Raw genomic sequence first — 24,462 nt, forward strand, 5'->3', positions numbered from 1 at the left:
TTATATATATATAATAATTTTTTGCCCATAATGTATATAACATATTTATATTACAAGAAAAACCTAAACAAAACAAAAAAAAGAACGCGGTAGCCCTTCCCACACCCTGTCAAATTCTAGTCATGACAGTACTGTTGTATTAATGACTAAAGTAATTTGTACCACTGGTACTTCCAATTTCCACCCTGAAAAAAATGGGTACATATTAAAGTGACCCAGTCAATAAAAAAGTATGGGGGAAGCCATTTCTGGTCCTCTTATTAAAATGATAGATGCCTGGCTATAGCTGGCTTCAACAATTTATAATTTAATAATGAGTGTCAGAATTGTGATTTGTGGTTGGTTTTTGTTCAGAAATGCTTTTGAATACATTTTCCTCTCAGTGATTATGCTGCTTCTAGCTCTCCCACTCCAGTGTTCTATGCTGGCAGAGCTGAGTAGCAGCCACACCCCACAACACAAGTGTCTCACGCACTTGAACTGCAGAGGATGAGAGGGGGCATGTCCAACCAGTTCTTTTACCAAATGCTGATTACTGAGTGCACGGGTTCTAATTCTAGTGCCTATTAGACTGCACAGTCATACTTAGACACCCGGCACCCACAATGTCTTTAACAGGAAAGAGGCGTTAAGATTATGAAAATGGAAGTTGCTAATTTTTCTGACTGCATCATGTGTATCATTAGTGTCAAAATTCCTTTTGTCTATGCTCGTTCCAGGTCCGAGAACGTATTCAAGTCAAAACATCAGAATGAGCCAGGGAACTGACATTCCCAGCCCAGCAATGGCAGCCTTCATTCTTTTCTCATGACAGAATCACTTCAGGAAATGGTCTCAATACTCACAGGGGACAACCATACAAGTTGGTGCGGAGGCACAAACAGACTGGCTCCAAACAGAGTAAGGTGCTGGGCCCGGCACACGGCTTGATGTGGAAGACTGGCATTGCTTGGGCTCATGCCGTCTGTTCTCCATGTCAGGCTGGGCACATGGAAGTATTGGCAGAGGCTGGAGAAGAGGCTGACGGAGACCGAAATGGAGCTGATGGAGAGCTGACTTGTGATATTGATCTGGTACTCCAGCAACGACCCACTGAGTCACCACAATCCACAGGAAAGAGAAAACAGCATTAATGTCTTTGTACAGTTAAAGGTTCATCACATACAAATTGCATTATATATCATAAAACCGCTTTAAAGGAGAACTATGAGGTGAGTGCTTTTCACTCACCTCATAGTTCTAGCCGACCTGTGACAATGAGACTGTCACAGGTTGGCTCAGTAGATCGGGAGGTGAGCGAACACATACCGGCGTTCGCTCACCTCTCGATCCTGTCACAGCTCTCTGCCATGACAGGGGAGGGGCTGGATTCCCCCCTCCCCACTCCGATCCACCAGCGCTGACTGGCGGAAAGGACGGAGATAGGCAGAGCCAGCTGTCAGTCACGCAGCTGGGCGGATCCCGGCACAATTGTCGGGATCCGCTTCAGCTGCGGCGTCTCAGTATACCGCGAGCTACAGCTCGCGGTATACTGATCCTAGGGTGACGGGAGGACGCTAGTTTGTGTCCTCCCGTTACCCTAAAGAGAACTATGGGGAAAAGACATAACCCCATAATTCTCCTTTAAAGTCTAATTGCAGTCTCACACATTTTGATCTCTTTATAGCCCTGTTCCACCGCAAGCTATGATTTGTGACTGATTTATTTGTTTAAAAAATGTTTAAATACTTTTTCCTGATAATGCTCACCTCTCTGGATAATGCTCTCCTAAAAAAACTCCTGATTCCTGATAATGCTTCCGGCTCTGGCAGCCCAGAGCTCTTTACTGGTAGAGCTGAGTAGCAGCCACACTCTTCACCATGTGTCCTCACACAGACATGAATGGCATTGAGACTTAATAGGTTGAAGTCGATGGACTTGTGTCTTTTTTCATCCTGACTAACTATGTAACTATGTAAGAGGGGTGTGTCTAACCAGTTCTTATACTGAATACTGATTACTGAGTGCACTGGTTCTAACTCAGGTGCCTATTAAACAGCACGTCATACTTAGGCTGGGTTTACACCTCAGCGTATTTTTTCAGCGCGTTTTTAGCGCGTTTTTCCGTTCAGAAATGCGCGTTTCACTGGCGGTATGATTTTTTTTCCTTTATTTTCTCTATTTTTAAAAAAAATTATTGTTTTTTTTTAGTTTCACTTTTAAACTTCCCGCCGGCTCCACCCCCTGCGACGCGGCTGCTCGCAAGGGACGGAACCCGGAAGTCGGCAGCTGCCGGAGGACACAGCGGGGATCGCGGACAAGGTAAGACCTGTACGCTGCATTCCCGAGTGTGGCTTGGGGTTACCGCTTTCTTAGCCCCAATCCACACTCTGGAATACCAATGGAAACGCGCGGCAAAACGCACCAAAGAAGCTCCTGTACTTCTTTGGGCACAGGGCGTTTTGCAGCGCGTTGCCCAGGTGGGAACCATGCCCATAGGCAATCATTGGTTTTCACATGTTGAGCATTTTACAGCGCGTAGGAACGCACTGTAAAACGCCCAGGTTTGAACCAGGCCTTAGACACCCAGCATAGCTGCTTAAATTGGAAATGTGGCAGTGAGACTAATAAAATGGAGGTTGTTAGTATATTGATTTTCTGGCTGCAAATCTATATTCATACCTTTACCTGGACTTTATTGGCAAATGCTACCTAAAACTGCTTTTTCACATGGCAGCTTCTTTGATCTCCTGTGTGCTTTTTAGGCAATTTTGACTGCTGACAACTGACTAAAACATCCAAACAGATCAAAGCAGCCCACTGCCAACACTTCAGGTCATACTACAGTATTGCTATTAACTATTGGTGGTAGTGTGCATTCATCCATTTGATTGTTTTTGTGATTGGAAGCTTGCTGAGAGTGACACCTTCTTTATGACCTCAAGGGAGACACAGTGACATAAAGGGGTTGATGTATAAATCTGCTGGATGAATGCTGTTTGCACAGAATTACCACCACTAAATGGAGTTGAGGAGCATAGGAAATTCCAATGCTCCTAGACTCCATCTAGTGGCACTAATACCATGTGAATGGCATTTCCCCAGCTATACACTGGGTAGAAGATTTATACATCAGCCCCAAAGTGCTCCTCATGAATTATACCTTTGTTTTTCAGAGCCATGTATGACACGAAAACCTAAAGGCAACAGACTGGCTTGACATTTGATGGGCGTTCTTTACATGCATTTGACATTCCTTTGCAATATGTTGCTGACGTTAACATTTGGGCCATTATAGTTGAGTAAATATGAAATTCATATTAGCTACAGATGAAGAATAGATAACGATAAGTTTATACCTCCGAGTACTGGGAAGAAGCAATGTGAGATTCCGTGTATTCTCCTCACCCAACGAGAACCTCAACATATGAATCCTTTGCATGTCAGAATTATTGAAGAATTGAAGGGGTCCATATGAAATTAACAGTTCTGGGGATTCTTCAAGTGACCAGTCTGACTCTGAAGGTATAAAGTAAATGATTTTAGGGCCTTTTGAGTTTCTTGGCAAAGTAAGATTAATTACAAAAAGTCAAAAGCGTTGTGAAATTATTTACAGCGGAGACATTGATACTGTTTTCGTAGGTCAGTAGAGATACTTATGGCACTGCAAGTCATTTCATTGCAAACCAGTAAGGTTAAAACGGAACTATACTTACTAAACGGTAAAGAGAACAGTCTTGCTGGGATGGGTAGAGAAAGGATAATAGAACTGCTGAGATACTTATCCTTCTTGGGGAAAATGCTGCTCTAAATTACCTCAAGTGGCAAAAGCCCAGGTATTTGGCGAGATCTCTGGTTAAAACAAGGGAAGTGGGTAAGCCAGTCTAAACTGAGCACCGTCTTCCACAGAGAGCATGTAACCAAAAACCACATTTCTGGTTATGTAACCAACACTAGAGGGACCCTGGGGCAGAAGTTGCTTTGAGAAAGGTAAGTGCTTCAGTCCTTCTTATTGTCTTTATGTATCGATCAAAGAAACATAGCCATAAATAACGTATGAGTGCAGGTCTGTAAATCTGTACAATCTACAAAGTAACTTGAATAGAGTAACAGACAGAAGAACAATTTTTCAAAATAAATACTCAAAGAATACAAGGATGAGAGATTTATGATATATATATATACTCATATGTACTCAGAAAATATATATGTACTCATATAAGGAGAAATATGAATCCTTTTCCTCTCTAGCATGTAAGAGCTGCGATGGTCTAACCAGCAAGATGAGATTATATCCCATGAAGCAATGAATGCTTTTCCTGATGTATTCCAGCATGAGTTCTAATGGGAATCAGTATGATATACTGTAGTAGAGAAGTAGGTGTAGATTGTTGTTAGTGAGTGGACTGCGTATATACTATCCTCTAATCTCTCATGTGCCCTTGCCAAAGTGGCGATTGGTTAAACTTGGCAACTCCAATAAAAAAATTTAAAAAATCTATTAGATCAAAGTTCATTGATTTCAGAAGGAATCAACTTTATACATGCACTAATTCTTCCCAGATCCCGCTTACCATTCAGCTGTGTAAAACTAATATGTAGATGCATGCCTGCCGATATGTGTTCCATGCTGGTAGTCATTGTGAAGTTGGCACTACCCCTTGGCGGTATGAAAGCTGATACTGGACTTAGAACAACCTCCTCCCTGATGGGCAATGTCAGCTGGATTGCAGAGTCTTCAGGCAAGTCTTTAACAGGTACAGGTTCACCATTAATGAATGTGAACTCTAAGGCAACCAACCGAGAAGACATGGTGAGGTTTAGAGAAAGTCCTGCAGGAAACGGGTTATCTTCCAGTTCAATGGTCACTTGAAGAAGTTCATGGTAACTTGCCAAGGTATGTGACAGATTCTGAGGTTTAGAGGTTTGGTACAATGACAAAGGAGCAAAGCCCAGGGAGGGTTCGGTAGAAACTCGTGTCACTTGTGCCCGAACACCAGGAACAGCAAGAAGTAGAGGATCCTCACCTCGGACACATGACCTTCCAAGGGATACAGTGAGAGCCCTTGTCAGGTTAAAAGCAGTAAGAGACAGGTCATCCGAATATGAGGAGGCCAAAGCATCACCTGAAAAACCATGTAAACACAGAAGGCTCTATGAGATAAATGTTATACATATCACAGTGGTCATTGGATGGGTAACTGTTAATAAGAATAAAAAGTTTAAAACTTTTTGATGTTACTTGGGACTGAATTGATTGTCAAATTGACCACTTTAACTATTGGAAGGTCGATCATACGTTCCAAAAATTATTTTTTTTCAAACTAAGTTCTACTGGTGTATGGCCATCTCAACTATTGTTGAGATCAGTGAAGAAGTGAATATAGTTTACCTAATATAGTGAGGATGTTCTGTGGTATATCAGCATCAGGTCCTTGTCTGTGGGCACCCCTTTCATTCAGCATATGGATCATTTTCTCTGTGGTATTCAGGACATTTAACCATACTGGCATATCCATGTCATGATGAACACCCTTTAATATGAGACAAATAACATAACATTACACAGATATGAGGATACTTGGGCATAGGGACATGTTAAATGGAAGATAGTAAAGCTGTTTTTTTTTTTTTAGTTTTGGGGTGGTTAGGGGTTAGACCTTTTGTCAGGTTTGTATTGATGTTACTTGTTTTGGCGACAACCTTCAAGGAGGTAATTTTTCATAGGACAGCTTTGCTCTCATTTCCTGTTGTGTTTACAGATTGGAGATTTCAATGGAATCTTCTAACCTTATACATATATTTATCAAAGGATATTGTGCATCCTATCAGAAATGTGACTATTACCAAGGCATTAATTACCTGGTCTTTGCCAGAGCATCAAAGAGGTCTGGCAATCAGGCAAAGTTGGCCAGGGGCATCTCTGCCACAAACAGACTTCTGAAAGTAGAAGAAACGTGTTGGGTGCCGGATCTATTATAGCAGTAGGTGTTTTCAATCAGGTCTAGGGCAGTGTAGAATTAATTTCTCCTAAGTCAGCTCTCCTAGCAGTGGTAGCTGAACGTCGTCGCTTTGTTCGAGTAGGGACAGTGTGTAAAAGGAGCAAAACACCAAAATCAGAAAAGTACAGATTAATTTTATTCAGATTTTTATATCATAAAAAGGCAACATATTTGGGGATTCAAAGGGGAAAATCTGCATACGGTTTTCTTGAGAAACATAAAGTATACCTATTTTTTTATACAATTTGCCCCATGTGGTCTATAAATAAGGGGCACACTATGTTTTTACCATAGGCCCATTTAAACCGCAATTTCCATCAATTCCCGTGCTGGAGACACAATATACCAGAAAGGAAATCCTCCTAAAAGGAAGGAAAATCCCCCCTTGGACAGTTGTCACCGCCAGGACAGATGTCCCCAACAGCAGGTTTGCACTTACCTTCTGTTCTGGTGACAACTGTCTCCAGGGGAATTTTTTGCCCCAGTAAAAACTGTAATCGGGGCTGGAAATAATTTTCCAAATGAACACAGGCAAGAATCTAAACCTGCCTACTTTATCTATAACAAACTTTGGGCTGGGGTTTCACTTTAGTGGACAACTGCAGCCAAGTAAATACAGTGGTACCTCGGTTCACAAACGCTTCTGTTCACGAACAATTCGGTCCGCGAACAGGAAGTTCGGCAAAATTTTGCTTCCGTTCATGACCTCCGCATCGGGTAAAGAACACAACCGCAGCCATCTTCCCTGCTCTGACACGTGGTTGTGGCTTTCCCTAGTCGAGATCGCGGTCTGATCACAGTTTGATTCGGTTCGCGACCAATTCGGTTTGTGACCAGAATCGTGGAACGAATTAAGTTTGTGAACCGAGGTAGCACTGTACAATAATTACCCTTTAGAAGCCCACTTAAATAACTATTTTATCTACTAAAAGATCTGTGACGTAATGGTCATACTGCGATTCCCCACACATGCTGGGCCTTATAAAGGAGGTCTCTTGAAAGTCGTCTACTCTTTTGACTGCTAGTGAATATCGGCAGTCTAGTAGCGCCCCCCCTGTGATACCTCTCTTCTGCAAGTCCACCATATTGCCACCCATTGGCATACAAGGAGAGCACTCCCACTGCTATGATGATCAACTTGCACAAACTTACCACACATTGTGTCAAGGCTGCGCTAACTGCGGCTACCTCCCAAAGACTGGAGAGTGGTATGGAGGACACAGCACGAGTCACATTGTTTCGGATAAGCCTAAGATAATTCTGCTCTTCTTCAGTTATATTATCACCCTGTGGAGGGAAAACATGGCTTACTGTCGTCTAAAGTGTATCACATCATTTACTCACAGACCTGACAAGAAGGTCAGAAAATGCAGCATAGTGCAGACACTAACTGTAGCTGGACTAATCTCAGAAATGCAATAGCAATTGTCTTGTAAAATCTTGTAGGGATGAGTGAATTACTTTATGCAAGTTGGACCTCACAGCAAATCTGGCCAGTTTACTTCCACCCAAGAGTTGCTTGGAAGCAACAAATCCCTTCACCGGTAACCCCAATTCACTCAGTGCCCACAGTGCACAATGACCTCCCGAACAGGAAGCCCTTGTTCTTTTGATCATCCAATGGGGATCTGGCTTTTTAACACCAAAAGGGATTATGGTGTGAAAATTCCTTCCCCTCTGTTATTGCAATGGCCTAATAAGGAGGTAGTGCTATCCCAATAAGGAAGTAAAGTACTTTCATATTAGGGTATTGATGTCACATGGGGACACCAGGAGTTCACCAAGAGGGCTGCTGTGCACGTTGCTAAAAACAGTAGTTAACTAGTAATTTGTTCTTGAGATCACTTTTTAGTAAAATCTCATGGTGTTGATCAAATATTCACGGAGGAGAGAATAATGTAAACTTTCCATTATTTGATCATTTGTAGTAAATACATCAAATATGATCAATTGTTCTTTGGGATCAATCAGCCACAGGTGTTCAGATGCTGCAGACTGTCCATAGACAAATGGATCAGGGGCTTTGCTCATCTCATGTCCGTAAGAACATTAACACTTTAGCATCTCCTTACACAATTGCCATCATCATATCTCACCAGGCTCAGAGTGGTGACCAACTCCAATGCCAACTGGATCACCAGCGGAGTGTCACCTACTATGCTCATGTGCTCCAAGATGGACTTGCTGTGATTCCTCAGCCACTGAGTCGTAGAAATACCAGGTGATACCTGGGATAATGAAATCAATATAGTGCTGGAAAGAGAATTAAAAAATCAACAAAATCATTATGTTCTGCCAGATAAGCAAATGCCAAAAATCTTTTTCTATTTATAAGAGAACATTGGTATTAAAAATAGGTAGGATAGAAAATTTCAAGGCCCTATTAAAAAAAAAAACACTTTAGGCCCACCTTAGTTACATAATGTTAGTTGTCACTTTGGTAAATAAATAAGATAACTTCCTATGTTCCTCCGCTCCATCTAGTGGTGGGAATGCTGTGTGAACTGCAATTGCATAGCGTATGGCTTGGCAGAAGATTTATAAATTGACTCCTAAGTGCATTAAACAAATGTACTGTATAACAAAGCTTTTTCCCATTCCGCCTACACAAGTCGATTTTCCTAACTGACTGTGCCAAAAATTAGACTTTAAAGTGGAAGGAAAGTTTGGCTATGCTATAGGGAAATGTAGAAATGTACTTGGAATTATGTCTGGGATTCCTCCTGAAAAATAACAGTGCACTTTCTGATAAGTGAGAGTGCCTAGGTACTCCGTTGCATACAGCTGTATGTCAGGGATGTGACCATCCAAACAACCTTAGACCTTACCGGTTCAATGCCAGCATGCGAGCTCCCTGCGCGTCCTCCACTTCCACATACACCTGAATTTCTCTCAGCTCAATGGCCGCAGGAGGCCGCACACCATACTGATTTTTCAGTCCTCGGTATAAATGGAGCTTCTGACAACCTCTGGCAGAGCAAAGCCCAACCGACAAGGAGTAGAAGAGCTGAGTGTCCAAATCAGGATCCCTCCACCCTAGCAGAGAAACAGACTCTAATCGGTATGATCATTCTATGGAAGGGGGGGAATCTTGAGATCAGGTTCTTCTCTTGCTTTGGCCACCAGCCATTATAGGCATGAGGAAAACAAGTCAGGGATGCAGAATCTGCCTGCCAATGAGCATATGTTTCTATTGTTCAAGGCAAATACCAGCAACTTATTGTGACCAATCCGAAATCCTCTTTCAGGGTGTGACTGTTATTAGGCAAAATGCAAAACTGAAGAGGACAAAATACTACAGCAATGGTGATCAACTTCCACCACTTGGGCTCCAACTGTGGACCCTGACATCACCATCAAAAGCCACACATAATATTCAGTATATGAGGAGATATGTAGGAGATGGGCAGAGACTGAAAACATTCTACAAGAGACTATCAGAAACTACATGCAAACTACAAGAGAGAGTAAGAGACGGCAGACATACTACAGGAGAGAGTCAGATACTGCAACCTTACTACAGGAAATGGTCAGAGACTACTATGGCCAGAGAAATACAAGAGATGGTTACACATTGCTAAACATGCTAGAGTTGTGCTTTGAGATTGCAGACATGTTGCAGGAAACATCAAGAGATTGGGAACATGAGACTGCAAGAGATTATTGTCATTAACCACACAATATGCAGCAAAGTACTACATGCATTCATTGGTCCAAACAGTCAACAGGACACTACAGTGATGAAAAATGTTGAGGCACATGGTGGAGGGGAGTCCATTATAACAGTCCCTTATAAGTAGAAGAAACAAAGGGCTGGGAAGACATTATAAGGTGACAACTGCATCATTTTAGAAATCATAGACACACTATCAGCAGTGGGAAGAACACGGCATTACAACCACATTACAAAAAGCATATACCTGTGACTGCAGTATGCTATTTCTGCTGGCTACTCACCTGTGCAGTTATACTCCAAGAGGGTTTCTAACCACAAGATGGTGTGTTGGGGAAGCAGTGAGCACTCCCCCCCAGTTGGCGGCTTGTTCGGTATAAGGGTGATGCTGCTTTCTCCCCATTCCGGTTCTCTCTGCTGAGTAACCCGCAAATAGAATGTATAGGACAGATAATCCTGCAGGACTCCTCTCCGGATTACAAGCTCAGGGCTCCTAGGCCCACTGGTGGTTGTGTTCCTGTCCAAGGTCAGAGGATGCCCGAGGGAGTCTTTAGCACTCCAAGTAAACTGAAAGACATAACAGACATTTGTGTATATAATATAACCCTCAACCTTTCAGAATCCAAAAAACGACATGTATTAGAGCCTGCCCCATCATAGTTGCCTCCTATCTAAATCAAATAAATATTTTTGTCATTAATGTCGGAATCTCTCACCAATGTATCACTGTGGCAAGTATCACAGTCACCATACAAAATCACAGGATCATCATGGCTGAACTGATAGGGAGATGATAAGTGGCATGAGATGCATCGAATGAAGACTGGTAACACTTTGCCAGGATGAAGAAAGACCTGCAGAGAAGGAAAACATGTAGCCTGAAAATGGTACTTAAACAAAAGTGTTGAAATCAATAATTGTTACCAACAATTTTACCTACATTTTCAGCAATGCAAGAGCATTTAGTAATCAAGCCCATACTCCCTTAGAGATGTTACCAACACTATTAATTACATCATTTAGGCAGCAAAGTCAATACAGGATCAAAGCATGAATTGTAACTCTAAGCATAGAGACTAACACTGAACCAGAGCGCCATCCAGTGCCCAAAAGACATAACACTACATTAGCATAAGCTGTTGTATTTTCAACATTTCTCAGTTTATATAATGGGAAACCATTAAAACATATTTTTTTAAAGAAGTTCTGAACTTATAACTGGGCCAAATTATGTGGCAGCTTTATAACATTTGTATCCAATACAGTCACACTTACTATCTGCTGGGCCTTTGCTGCATTTCTTCCAGGCTTTCGTATGCTTAGGGTGAAAATAAATGATTTATTGGTACAATGTGCTGCCCAAATGACTGAGATCCTTGGTAGAGCAGGCAAAGGAGGCAGAGGGCAGGATGTTCCCTTAAAAACACATAACAAGAAAAAATAAGTAATTAAAGGGAATGAGCTCTCACTATTACAAATTACAGATAGAGTCTAAAGAACTATCTTATACCAGCTATATATTCCCTCACAAATAGACTTTCCAATCCTCCTTGGAATTCCCCCAGTGTGTGGTATAGGAGCATAAATGGGAGAGTATGGTGGTCACCACAGACAATATAGACTGTCCATGAAGGTTGTTCCTGCAGGCACTTTCGTATATAATGCACACTCTATAGGTGGTTGTTTTGGACTAAATACAGCTGCAATTGTAGTTTTGGGTGTGAAATGCAACACACAATTTATCATATTCTAAAAATTAGTAAGTATAATTGTAAACAGATATATTAAAAAAAATATTGATTTCATTAATTTATTCATTATAAAGAATCAATCTTTAATTACACTAATGTTCTGTAACCCACTGGAAATTAGCATTTAGACTGCAAGAGAGAAGAGTCAATCACGCTTTACAACACTTCACATTGCTGTGCATCTAACAAATAAAGCTTGCTGACTGGGGAGGAGAGCACAGAGGTAGGCTCATTATTGAGTTACCATTCCTTCCTTCACTTGCCTATCCCAGTCCTGACCAAGCTTTGTTGCTTTGACCACAGTGGGGAAAAGTAAATGGTCAAGGCCTTGTTATGGTTTTTGGACTGGAAAATTGGCGTGACAATTTTTGTAGGAATTACAAAATGTCCAAAAAATTGTATTTCAACTGTATGCTAATTTGTAAATACTTTATCCCTGACCTATCCCTCAACCCCTTGACCATATATCCAAACCTTAAATGAAATTGAAAATGAAATTGATTGCCCTAAAAGCTAGCAACCAATTTAAATTACAGTTTCCTAACTGACCCTATATTGTCACTATGCAGTTTTTCAGCTTTCCCTATGCTTTCTCTGCAGCAACTGCCAATATGTTGACACTATGGCTGCTCTGTGCACCCTCCTTTTACTAGTGAGGGGTTGGATTTACCAAAAGCCCCGCTATTAACTCTTCTAAGCCTGCTGGCGACCGTTGAATGGCCCTGCAGTTCATTATGGTTTTAAAACAATTCTTCTAGGCTAATGTTTATATAAATTTGCTAGGATTGTAAATCTTGAAAACATGGTTAGCTGCAAAGCCGAACCTCATTACTAGTGATGAGCTTATTTCATGTTGCCTGACATAGGAAGCTTCATTGCCAATTTGCTAGCCCTACACCCAAACTTCCTTTCTCAGCATTGGCCTTGGATCAACTATGGTGGAAAAGCAGGCCAAGTCCAAAGTAGCCCGATGCCAATAAACTTAAAGTGTATGTATAGCCAAAATGCTGTTTTAGTTTTGGATAGAGTAGGGAAGGGTTAAAACTCCTTTCAGTTTATATTTTGCTGTCTATGTTTCATGGGGCGGTTCCCTTCACTTCCTGTGTCAGAGATGTCACGAGACATCCTTCACGTCTTGTGCCAGAGACGAAAGAAAATCTCTACAAAGTACAGGGAATTCCTTTCTCAGCTGTCATCTAAGAGATGTCCCCACTGCAAGATTTCCCCTCCCCTCCGGTAACAACAGTAACAGTATTTTGAATTTCTCATCACTTTCTGTCACGGTCGGTGACAATGCTTACAAGGGCAAATACTAAGGTTTAGACTCCTAGCATGCACACAGATAGCATAAAAACCTAACAGGTTCCCTTCCCTACTCTACGCAAAACTAAAAGTAGCGTTGGCTTTAGATACACTTTAATGTTTTTAGGCTTAAAGGGGAAACCCTCATACATATGGGAGAACATAAAAAGCTATGAAGTTAGCATCTCAAGTGAGAAGTGAATGAAGAACAGCAGCATTGGTTTGGAGTCAGGAGTGCTAACCATTTAGCCACTGTGCTGCCATAAAATGAATGTTTCCATCCAAAAACTCCAAACCAGTCTGATAACAATTTTCTACGATGATTACAATACAAGATCTTATATATTAATTTCTGGATCTGAAACAAATATTTGTTCAGTCCACTCTAAAAGCACCTTCTCTGTGCATTCTTATGTTTTATTGGGCTATAAAAGCTTTTCTGTTTATTTTTTTCATATTCAGGATATCACAAAATGTGTTCAACTTTTGATGAATGTATCTCCTATTCCAGTAACAAATCCCACACGTTATTTCCCAGCATTGCCTGATCTTTCTAATGTTACAATAAATTACAAATCCTGACTATCTCACCTCATTCTTCAGTGGTTCCACATTCCATTCAAACTCCATATCTGTCTCTTTATGTCCTTCATCCAGGTCTGGATCATAAGACTTCGTACCATCCAAAGATAGGTCTCTGTCTACTGGCCAAGTTCGTTTTGAGCCTCCATGTATCTGAGCAACGATAGAGCTATGTCTGACTTGAAAAACATGTGTTGCATTATTAGAGAGCGGTGTTCCTTCAAGAGTAATGGTGAACAGCAAGCAGTAAATCCCAGTGCTAAGTGTGCGCCCAGGAATGGACAAGAACGTTTTGGATATGTCCAGTTTTGGGACAGCTAATAAGTCATCAGAGCAATCTGTCCCATTATAAAGCTGCCATAGATATATCGCTCTGTATTTTGTACATCCTTTTAGATTCACACTGGTTTCAAAATTTCCACCAATGGATCGGTAGAAAAACATTGGCAGTTTTAGCATCTGGACCTGGGGCTGTACACATTCCAGTGACCTGACACTTACAGTTGTCTGAGCATAAACTTGACTCACCAGATTAAAAGCAGAAACACGGGTCACATAATCCCCTTTGTGGTTGTAACAGTATTCAACTGAAGTCTCCATACCTGTAATATTTTTTTCATCCCCTTCAAATGTCCAGAGGAAATGTAGGTCTGACCCATCAGATACAACAGCAAGAAATGTGACGCACTGGTTCAGGAAAACCTCTTTGCTGTTGCTCTGCAGGTAAACCTTGGTTACTGGTGATTGGATGGTCACTGATGATGTAAAAGAGGAGAAGCATGAAGGGTTACTAGCATTGAGAAGAACAAGAAGTGTTCCAGCTTTGAGACAAGTGAATTCTATAGATTGACCCATAAGGGTAAACTCAGGTTGTCCGACTTGTTGGAAGGTCCACTGAAATACGGTGGCATGTCCAGTTTCCAGGGTGGCAGTTAAATGCATTGTTTGATCCACAGGCCAAAAAGTTGGAAGACTTATCACCTTCAACCCTTTCACGCTCTCTGCAACTTGAATGCTATGGCTAACGTTGGCCCTGCTAACTTTATTATATGCAATAGCCAAAATTTTAAATGTACCAGAAGAGGGAAAATTAAGGTGACCACATTTATGAATGAGGGTCTGAGAGAACTTCAACTGAGGAACCATGATTGTGAAGGACACATTTGTGCCACGGTGAATGCTGGGACAAAATTTGACTTCTTGTCCAATGCAGAAGATATTTTTTTCTGTGCTGACCATAAACCCACTCACTGCATCCTGCACCAGCAATGAAAGGGATGTGCTTGCAATGCTCACTGAGTTCCAGGCCTGAAGCCACAGCCAATACTGCCCAGGTTCTGTGAAGATATGCGACATGTTTTGGGTATTGTATGTAAATTCTTTGTTCATTCCAGACACTGTCCATTTCCATGTCAAATCTGTGCCACTTTCTACTGAACTGTATGATAAAATCCTTTTGTGTGACAAAACTGCTAGGGAATTATATGTGTTTTCGATGCCAATGCTAAGGTTGGACAGTACTTCTTGCACAGTCAATACCGTTGACACAGTGGTTGAACTCAAAGCATTGGACACTGTAACCGTAATGTTCTTTAAACCAGGGGTAAGGAAATATAAAGTCACAGCCTGTTTTTGATTCATTGGCATTGCTGAACCTTCTCCAAGATGCCAAGCATACTCCAGTTCACTACCAGATTTTACAAAAACAGTTACATTTACTGGAGTTCCAAGCGCAACAAAGCTTGCAGCTTTTTGAATATAAACACTTTTTATTCTCTCTAAGATTTTGAGTTGAGTTTGGGCATATCCAACTCCCAAGACATTCTCTACCCAAACCTCTGCCAAAATATCTCCCAATTTATTTGGGTGGAAAGAAACAGATGAACTGTTGCTTTCCCATGGCCCAGGCCACAACACCCAACGGTAGGTAAGGTTGGTGCCTTTGACAACATGAGCCGTGAGAGTAACAGGTTCATTAAGACCAGCATAGCCAACCACATATGGATACTGTTGATGAACACTTACATTTTCAATTGGCTCCTGCACATCTACCATGATAAATGCTTCAGCAGAGCTTACTAAATTTTTAGCTGTCACTCTAACCCTATAGGATCCTGGATCATTGAATATATGAGAGATATTTGAAGGTCCAGTCACATTTGGACATGACTTACACATTGACCAGTAATATTGCACACTATCCCCACTAGACAAGGATGTAAAAAAATTGACCATTTGTTTAGTCTTTGCTATCACATGGTCAGCATTAAGACACAATTTTTTAATTGGAGCTTGCACATATACTATAACAGAGGTTTTACCAAGGCTCACGCTGTTTTTTACCTGGAGACTGACCGTTATGTTACCTGACACATGGAATTTGTGCAAGACGTTTTGTCCAAAACCTACATGGGATGAATTGCCAAAATTCCATAGGAAATTAGCAGAGACATCTGATACGACTGCATTAAATGCTACCTCAACTTCAGCTGAGATTACATCTCCACCATTATGCCTTATATAAACAAACATAATGGGTCTCTGAACAGTCACATAACACTGTGTCTTGTAGTGGCTGACTTGATTCCACACAGTCATTGTGACTCTATAATGTCCTTCAAACTCATAATACCATCTAATCTCTGGTGAGGAAGAATTGATAGGTAACATTCCAAGACCGAAATCCCATTCATACAAATAGAAGTGCACTGGATCTGGTGGTGGTTGCACCGAAGAATTGAAAAGGACCAATTGGGACACATTAGCGACTGCAGGTGATGCATTAATGGTAGCCACAATAATCTGATCTTCTACCGTAATGATTTTGCTATAAATATTGCTTATTTTCTGTCCACTCACCAGTAGCTTCAGTGTATAATTACCTGCAGCAACATAGCTATGCCACACCTCAGCTTTTCCTTGCACAAGGACTGGTTGACTGCCATCTCCAAAGTCCCAGCAAAATTTAAGCACGAAGGGTGGCCCTGCGTGGTCTGCAGTAAACCGGATCTTCAAATGGCTAGTAATAACATCAGGGAGGATGTTATTAACTTGAATCATGTATATCTGAATAAAAGTGGAACTATTGACACTGCTCAAAGAGTTTCTAGCAATTACTCTAACAGTGAAATCGCCACACTGGGCATATGTATGGCTTACGGAAGATTTTGACTGGTTAGTGTAAGATATACCATCCCCCATGTAGAAATTCCATATAACATTTGTGCCCTGAGCTTGCGAGCCGGTTATTATAGTTTCTGCTCCCAGTTCGGTTGGTCCATTGTTTAACAATTGCAGGCCTTCAATTTTCTCCTCAATGGTCACCATTAAGAATCCTGTTACATAGCTTTGTCCATTGGTTGCAGTGGCTGTGACATTGTGTGTGCCAAGTGATTTGTAGATGTGTTGTATTTGCAGATCACTACTTTGGAAAGTTTCAGATTGATCCCCAAAATTCCAGGTGACAGTCACACCAAAGTGGGAAGGAAGACAGATAGCAGAGAATGATAACGTTTCATGCACTTCAAGAGCAAAATGGTCTACTTTCACACTCAAGCTGGAGAGTCGATGGACAACTTGTAACTGCAAAGTCCTCGTAATCTCAGAGCCGCTGGTATAAGCCTTTACCATCAAGTGATATTGACCTATAATGAATACATTTTTATCATTAGCTATAGAATGTCTAGTCTTTTCCCATTTTAATGTCATATTTGCGCATTAAATATGCAGTGGCCATTTTTGCTCATCACATATGCAGGTTCAGCTTACTACTTCTAAGCGGTGCACAATGCAAGTCTATGAACTGTCTAAGCCACTGGAAACAATGCATTTTCTGTATCTCATATCTTATCTCAACAGTTGTTAAAGGGACACTCACTTTGTCCATGCATAAAGCACCCCTCCCCTGGCATGTGTACTTAATGGGCCATGCAGCCTTGTCACCTCCTCAGCCTCCCAGCCTGTCTAAGTGTCAACTAATTTGGGAGTCTGGAGATTGGAATTACATCATGGCATCCCCCCCCTCACACACACACACACACACACATACACATGGCAGTGGTTGGGCCTGGTGGTGCTCAGTCCCAAACACTGTCACACAGGTGAATTCACGCTCCTCTATACCCAGAATCTTTGCTCCATTAGCCTAGTTTCATTCGTTGAGGGAGCATGGCTGGATAACTACACATAGTGGATAGGGCACTGCCCTTTCAAGCAGATCTAGTAGTGAAGTAACCTCTAGTGTCTAATCTAAAACACATTTTTGAGACACGGTAAGAAATAAGACAAAATCTCTATAAAGTGAGGAAAATCCTCATTTAGAGAGCTGCCATCAGAACAAATGTCCATATTGGAGGATTTCCCCTTTGTTCCTGTTCCAATGGATTTTCCCCACTTTAGGTCCCATTGATAGTGATCAACAGAACAAACAGAGAGGGCAAATCTCTGCAGTGGGAATGATGACAATTCATTATTCCTTATAAAGGCCATGTCCCTTCCCATTACAAATTTATATCACACTAATCTTCCTCCAACTTGTTACCTTCTTTGATGTATTCATGGCTTTCTGTATCATTCAACGTGACCAGGAACCCTTCAGAATTCTGCATATCACGAGGAGCACAAAAACTTCTGTTTAGCAATGCTCTGCCGTCTCCAAAGTCCCAGCTGTAGAGATAGTACATAATGATAATCATTGGAGAACATACTCCATTATATGTGCTTGGTGTAGAAAAAAAATCACCTTAGCTATTTGGGTGCAAATGACCAGAAATAGGACTAATAGGCGCTCATTATTTAATTTTTTTATCATCAATAAAAAGACTTTTACAATAAAATGTACATACCTACTGTATGTAGAGCCTTGACCTCAAATGTAGTAATAAAAGTCAAAAGAGGAATACATAGTCAGGGTTAAGATGGCATTGCATGCTATCATGTTTAGATCTATATGTTTGATAAATATATCTACATTTTTTAAAGCAAAAATTGAGCCATCCAGCCTTCAATCCAGCTATTCAATAAAGAGCTCTTATTCTTAAAGTGGACCTTGCTTTGTACTGCTTATAATGTCTAGGCCCCTGACCCCTGTAAAAAAATTACCTGGTGTTGATAGGTGCACAATATACCTTTAAATAAAGGCGTTAGCTTCATGCTTGCCTTATACCTGTCTTTTGCATCAATGGGTGTGATGTTATCATGTTACGCTGGCTTCCACTCGCCCAGAGGATAAAATTCAAAATATTAACAGTCACTTATAAAGCCATCCACAACTCCGCCCCCGGATATATCTCAGACCTTGTCTCAAAGTATCACCCTAACCGTCCCCTCCGCTCATCCATTGACCTCCTGCTTTCCAGCTCCCATGTCCACTCCTCCCATACTCGCCTCCAGGACTTCTCTAGAGTCTCTCCCATCCTCTGGAACTCTTTACACCAAACTGTCCGTCTATCTCCGACCTTGACTGCCTTTAGGCGTTCGCTAAAGACTCATCTCTTCAAGGAAGCCTATCCCACCTCGACCTAACCACTGAACCTTCACATTCTCAAATAATTCATCCTCACACAGCTACCTCCTCATGTATCATTTCCCCCTCCTCTTTCAGATTGTAAGCACTCAGGGGCAAGGCCCTCCTTACCATCTTGTCTTGAATTGTAATGTCTTCCTTATATTGTAAAGCGCTGCGCAAACTGTTGGCGCTATATAAATACTATGTAATAATAATAATAATAATAATCATCCCTACGTGAAGGTTCCAGAGCAGGTCAAATGTTGTGAGAAGATACTCCAGTCCTTTACAACAGTATCTTCTTGTGAGATTTCAGCTGCTATTTACTCCCCAAGATCTCAATGAAGGAAGTGTGACATCATCCTTATCTATATGTTGCGGTCCGTAGACAAGGTCAAGGTAAGGGGTAAAATCTAACTTTTTTTACAGGTACATTCTGCACCTGAAACTAAGTTATTTCCACAGGGGGAGGTGGCCCAGACATTATAACTGGTCCTTGCCTTTTACTGCAGGTTATGATTTAAAGATTTAAAGCCCTAACAATAAACCATCCAATTAAAAATCATTCTGTTGAAGGTAGACCAGTAAAAGGTTATTGGAAAGTCACCTTATGGTCACATCAGACGATCTTTGCACTTGTATCTTGAATAGTATTGTCTGAGTCTCAGAGGCCAACAGCACTGTGGAGGAAACAACAAGCTCAGCTTCCGGCAGCAGTATACCTCCTTCTACCTGTAGGAGCATCTCCTTCTCCTGGGAGCTGACAGAGTTTTGAGCAACCACCTGGGAAAAGATACAAACATCACATATAGATATTCATTAGTATAGAAGATAATTAATACAGCCAGCTCTGAAAGCACTACATATAATATTTTTGCTTGCCAGGCTTTATGTTAGCTGATAAGATCTGTTGCTTGCTTGCATGAAGATGGGCAGATATTATCCCTCATTCTGCTCAGCGATTTCTGTCTATGTTCAGACTATGTGCCCTTGCAACCCTGTCCATGTGTCAGGATGACTGACAGCAGTTAATGAAGCACAAGGACTGGGATATCGCTATCACACATAGCACATATGAAGATGTTTAAGCAGTTGGAGCTGTAAATTAGGCAATTATGATGGACTTACTTTAAGTTGATAGATACCAGGAGTCCTGAATGTCACCATGTAGCTTGTTCCCTTATATGAGAATCCTTCATTGTTATCCATGGTCCATGTGAATGTGACAGATGACCCTTGCGTCACTGTGGCTGAGAAGATCTGAGAACAAGGAGTTGTATTGGCAGACGTTACCATCTACACTTGTAGGTCTGAAACTGTGCTAGCATTCTCTATGTTGCTGACATTTCAAGAGTAAATTCCAACATTAGGACTCACCCGTGTCTGATTTAGCTTAACATGATCTGGTCCATCGGAGTGAATGCTGAGTCCTTGAATGGCATCATGTGACTGGATTGGCATGGTAAGATTGATAGAACTGACCTCATTGGTCACCATGATGGTCAGTGTAGTAGTTTGTGGGTGGTCAAGAATCAACCACATCCACGCAAAGCCAACATTTATTGAAAGTGTGTCGCAAACAGGTAATTTTGAGGAAATATCTGAAGGACATTTCTGCTGCAGTACTGACTCTCCACTTTGTGCCACTGTTGACCACTGAACATAAGCTGGACTGGAGCTCTGAGCACTGATGACCACAAGGGTGGGATGAGGAGTGCCTACATGCAGGCCATCAGTTCCTAGCAAGGGGTATATAATCTGCAAGTCACTGACAGGACTTAGAATAGTGATATCACAGCTTGTTACAGTTGAGCTAACTCCATTGCTTAGGGCAGCGCTGACTACATACATCCCATCTTCCTGAAAGCTGCTTAGCAGTGAGGACACTACTAGGCTACGTAACTCTGATCCATAGAGGACACGAAGGTCACAGACTATGTCGTCAACCCAGATGGCAGAATTTAGCTGAAAATAGTCCTCCAGCCATCCTAGGTGTGTCATTCTGGCATAGGTTTGCCGCCAGGGTGAATCTGGACTGGATTTGCAACGTAAGAAAGACTCTCTGTGTCCAGTGTGCTGTATGGAAAGTATATCATCTGGGTGTACAGAGTGAGACAATTGGGACAACTGGACCTGCAAGAGAAAAATCTACTTCAAAATCATCATTAATCAAAGACTGTTCATAAAGTGGATCATGGGGTGAACAGGCAAATTAACTAGATGGGAAGAAGATGGTGGCACTGCTCCTTAGCCTATTCATATGACCTTTAAAAAGGAACTCAATTGGCATTACTTGCAATGAAAACATAAGCTTACTTGTATGTTTCGTTCCTTCATGTTGGGACTGAGATGCAACAGCACATCGGCAACTGGTGAATATGAGGGGGGAACCCCTGAGTATCGTGGTGGGTGTGGGTAACGTGCAGAGGTATAAGTGCTGCATGGACGGTTGAGTTTCAGGCAGGTTTCACTAAGTGGACACCACTGCCTCCCACTAGGACAGTCACCAGTTGTGTTACACAGGGGCTGTGGATTGCATGTAGCAAATGGAGACCAAAGCGCTACACAACCTATCAAAAGAAAGTGTGCAAATTAATTTACAATGAAGCTGGAAAGTTTTGAATTGGCAGTAGATTTATGAAGCTTATTCAATACAAGAGAGCAAGCAGTAAAGTGCAAAGTGCTAAAGACTTCTACTTGCAGAGGAGGGGGGGAAAATGGAGCTGCCAATTTGTGACAGGGGAGTAGAGATAAAAAGTAATTTATGGGATACGTGGTAATGCCTCCATAGGCAGGGACATCTAACCTCCTGCATAGCAGAATAATCCACTAACGTTCACTATAGGCAGGGACATCTGCTAACCTCCTCTATAGGCAGGGACATTTTCTAAACTCCTACATAGGTGAATAATCTGCTAACGTCCACCTTAGGCAGGGACATCTGCTAACCTTCACCATAGACATGGACATCTGCTAACCTCCTCCATAGGCTGGGTCATGGGCATCTGCTTACCGCCTACATTGCAGGGGGTATCTACTAACCTCCACCATAGGCAAAAACATCTGCTAACCACCTTTATGGATGGGGACATCAGTTAACCTTCTCCATAGGTAGGAACATCTGCTAACCTCCTCCATACTCCACAGGGCATCTGCTAATCCCTTTCATAGAACTGTGCATCAACTAACTTTCTCCAGAGACAGAAACATCTGCTAACCTCCTCCATGTGAAAGTGCACTTCATTTTTGATGTTCAACTAGAATTTATATTTGGCAAAGTAAGACTAGAGTATTGTTATAGAGGTTACCAGCAAACTATCCGTACTATATATTTTTGACATACCTGGTGGGATCAAGTGCTGTTCTGGACTGCAGAATGGGCGCAGAATCTGGATTAGAACCAGGAGTTCATGCTGTACAGGCTGAATCCCCAAATCCATGGCAAGCAGAGACCCTGAGTGGCTGAACCACAGCCCAGGAAAAACCATTACCTACAACAGAAAAATTGCAGGGACCGAGCATGAGGCACTCAAGCCAGCATTTGTTTTCTGTGAAGGTGAACAAAGACTCCATTTTTAATCCTGACTTTTGTTTTTAAAAACCAATTACATGATCCTTTAAAGATCATTATTTGTATCTAATTTTGAATTTAATTTAGTAATAATCAAGAAGAATGTTCCAGAAATGAAAGTGGATCCAGAATGGAACATTGACGCTTACCTCAATATCATTTTGTGGTCTGTTATGTGAAAGAGTTAATGTGGCATTCTCCGTGTCTGCATCATCAAATATCGGCACACCTACCAGGTACACGGGGGCATCGGGGAGACGTACTAAAAAAGATAAACACATGCATGCAGGGTAAAATCTTATTACAGTTGACGCAATACTATAACCGCATATGCTTTAAAAGAGTGAATGGGATTGTACAGTGGCTCATGAGCCCAATCATTTATTTTCCAAATATGTTTGCACCTAAACTTTGAGCCAGTTGGATCCCTATAAAGATTATTTCCAGCAGCAGCAAAGAATTAGGCAATGATGCTGGCTCCTTAACCTCTCTGTTATGAAGAGCTGATGACTAAAGAGACCCTGTTGCCAGCTTTAACTTTTTTATTTAAATCCTTGCAGCAGTAGGGAAAAATAATACTGACAGGTACAATATTTATTATGCCTTGCTGGGGTTACACTGAGGGCCCATTCACACCATGTCCGGATCATCTCCAGACCAGAGCAGATTGTTTCCGGGCCCAAAATGCATCCTAAAGTATCCCTATGCTATTTCTGGCCTCTGTTTACACCAGCGTAGTCCGTTCCAGACCAGACCAGAAAAATATTGCATGTCTCATTTTGTCTGGTCTGGAATGCACTGAAACTGCGGGCAGGTTTACACCATTTTTATGAAAATGGTGTGAACCAAAGTGGATTTGCTTGCTTTAAGCAATGCATGATGGGATATGGGACATGTAGTGAAAAACTTGCATTTTATCAAGCAGCAGGGAAAGTGATGCAAAGCACACTGGGAATCCAAGAAGTTGATGAAAGTGATGGGCAGATGGAAGGCAGCACTAATTACATAAAAGGGATTTTTTTCCAGTAAGCTTTGATTAAATTATCAAAAACATTTCTGGTATGTATTCCTATTGCAATGCTGATGTTATAACAGGAGAGGATATGCTGGGGCTTTACAACTCTTTAATTAAATAATTCCTTTATCATATGCCATAAAAGTAGGAGATCGCATTTCAAAGATGCTATCTCTCTGCTAAAAGGCCAAAGGAAGGCTTAGAAAACATTCCGATTGCACTGGATCCAAGTCTGCATCAGGCATTGGACATGTATGATTGGTCTACAATACATTATTTACAGTTATATAAAATACAGACCTCCTGCCCGGCATTCACAGATAGAAGGTGCTCTCTCTAGACAGGGGCTCCTCCGATAAACTTCCCCGTGTAACAATGACAGGTGCAGGCAATCCTCCTGTATTTTATGATCACCTAAGCCTGGTTCAGTCAGGAGTCTCCTATTTGCCTCTTTTAGGGACTGTGAAATGTTCACCCAAACTGGAGAAGTACTGAGATAAAGAAAGACAGACACAGTAGGAACCAATGGAAGAAACAACAAGTCTAACAGTAATCTAACGCTTGTTGTAGTTATGTTACCTTTGACATCACTCATTTTAAAGTTAACTAGTACCCAGACTATGTACACTTACTAATTTAGATGTTCTGAGGAAGCAGTAAAAGCACTTTAAAATAAGCCCTTATTTACCTCTGCAGCTATAGGCACTGTGGAGAAATGTATCTTCAAAGTTCACAACATAGTTACAGAAATCTCATCTTCTTTCTATTACAATGGAATCTTGGCAGGCTGCCAGCCCTCTGATGTAAACAAAGAGTAGGGTATGAAAGGTTTAGGACCTTTGTCAGTGTTCCTACTGGGACAGCTTAGTAGCACGAATGTGTCTGCTGCTCCTGATCATGTGACAGCATCACATAAAGAATGATCAAAGCCTAGCCTGTCTTACCTGTAGCTTTGCTGCTGAACTACAACGGAGCATCTGCTGTCAAAGGGAAACTCTGATAGTTTAGGATCAATTTTATATTAGTTTTTTGAGTAGATACATTGTTGTTTTATAATATACTGAATATATATATATATATA

General features: G+C 41.4%; 1 protein-coding gene across 1 annotated transcript in view; it reads right to left on the bottom strand.

Moving 5' to 3' along the window:
* Positions 1–24,462, bottom strand: part of LOC108785072 (polycystin-1-like) — a 72,258-nt gene that overhangs the window by 26,737 nt on the left and 21,059 nt on the right. Inside the window, exons 8-26 of the mRNA XM_018554071.1 lie at positions 23,682–23,872; positions 22,516–22,628; positions 22,139–22,286; positions 21,112–21,365; positions 20,173–20,928; positions 19,924–20,055; positions 19,403–19,578; positions 17,830–17,954; positions 13,299–16,933; positions 10,930–11,070; positions 10,371–10,508; positions 9,939–10,221; positions 8,810–9,017; positions 8,078–8,234; positions 7,134–7,268; positions 5,372–5,513; positions 4,554–5,105; positions 3,339–3,498; positions 846–1,092 (exon numbers count right to left, since the gene is read on the bottom strand). Of these exons, the coding sequence (XP_018409573.1) occupies positions 846–1,092; positions 3,339–3,498; positions 4,554–5,105; positions 5,372–5,513; positions 7,134–7,268; positions 8,078–8,234; positions 8,810–9,017; positions 9,939–10,221; positions 10,371–10,508; positions 10,930–11,070; positions 13,299–16,933; positions 17,830–17,954; positions 19,403–19,578; positions 19,924–20,055; positions 20,173–20,928; positions 21,112–21,365; positions 22,139–22,286; positions 22,516–22,628; positions 23,682–23,872 (7,693 nt within the window). The remainder of the gene's footprint in view (positions 1–845; positions 1,093–3,338; positions 3,499–4,553; positions 5,106–5,371; positions 5,514–7,133; positions 7,269–8,077; positions 8,235–8,809; positions 9,018–9,938; positions 10,222–10,370; positions 10,509–10,929; positions 11,071–13,298; positions 16,934–17,829; positions 17,955–19,402; positions 19,579–19,923; positions 20,056–20,172; positions 20,929–21,111; positions 21,366–22,138; positions 22,287–22,515; positions 22,629–23,681; positions 23,873–24,462) is intronic.

The sequence above is a fragment of the Nanorana parkeri genome, unplaced genomic scaffold (genome assembly GCF_000935625.1).
Source record: "Nanorana parkeri isolate BGI_ZX_2015 unplaced genomic scaffold, ASM93562v1 scaffold141, whole genome shotgun sequence".
NCBI lineage: Eukaryota > Metazoa > Chordata > Amphibia > Anura > Dicroglossidae > Nanorana > Nanorana parkeri.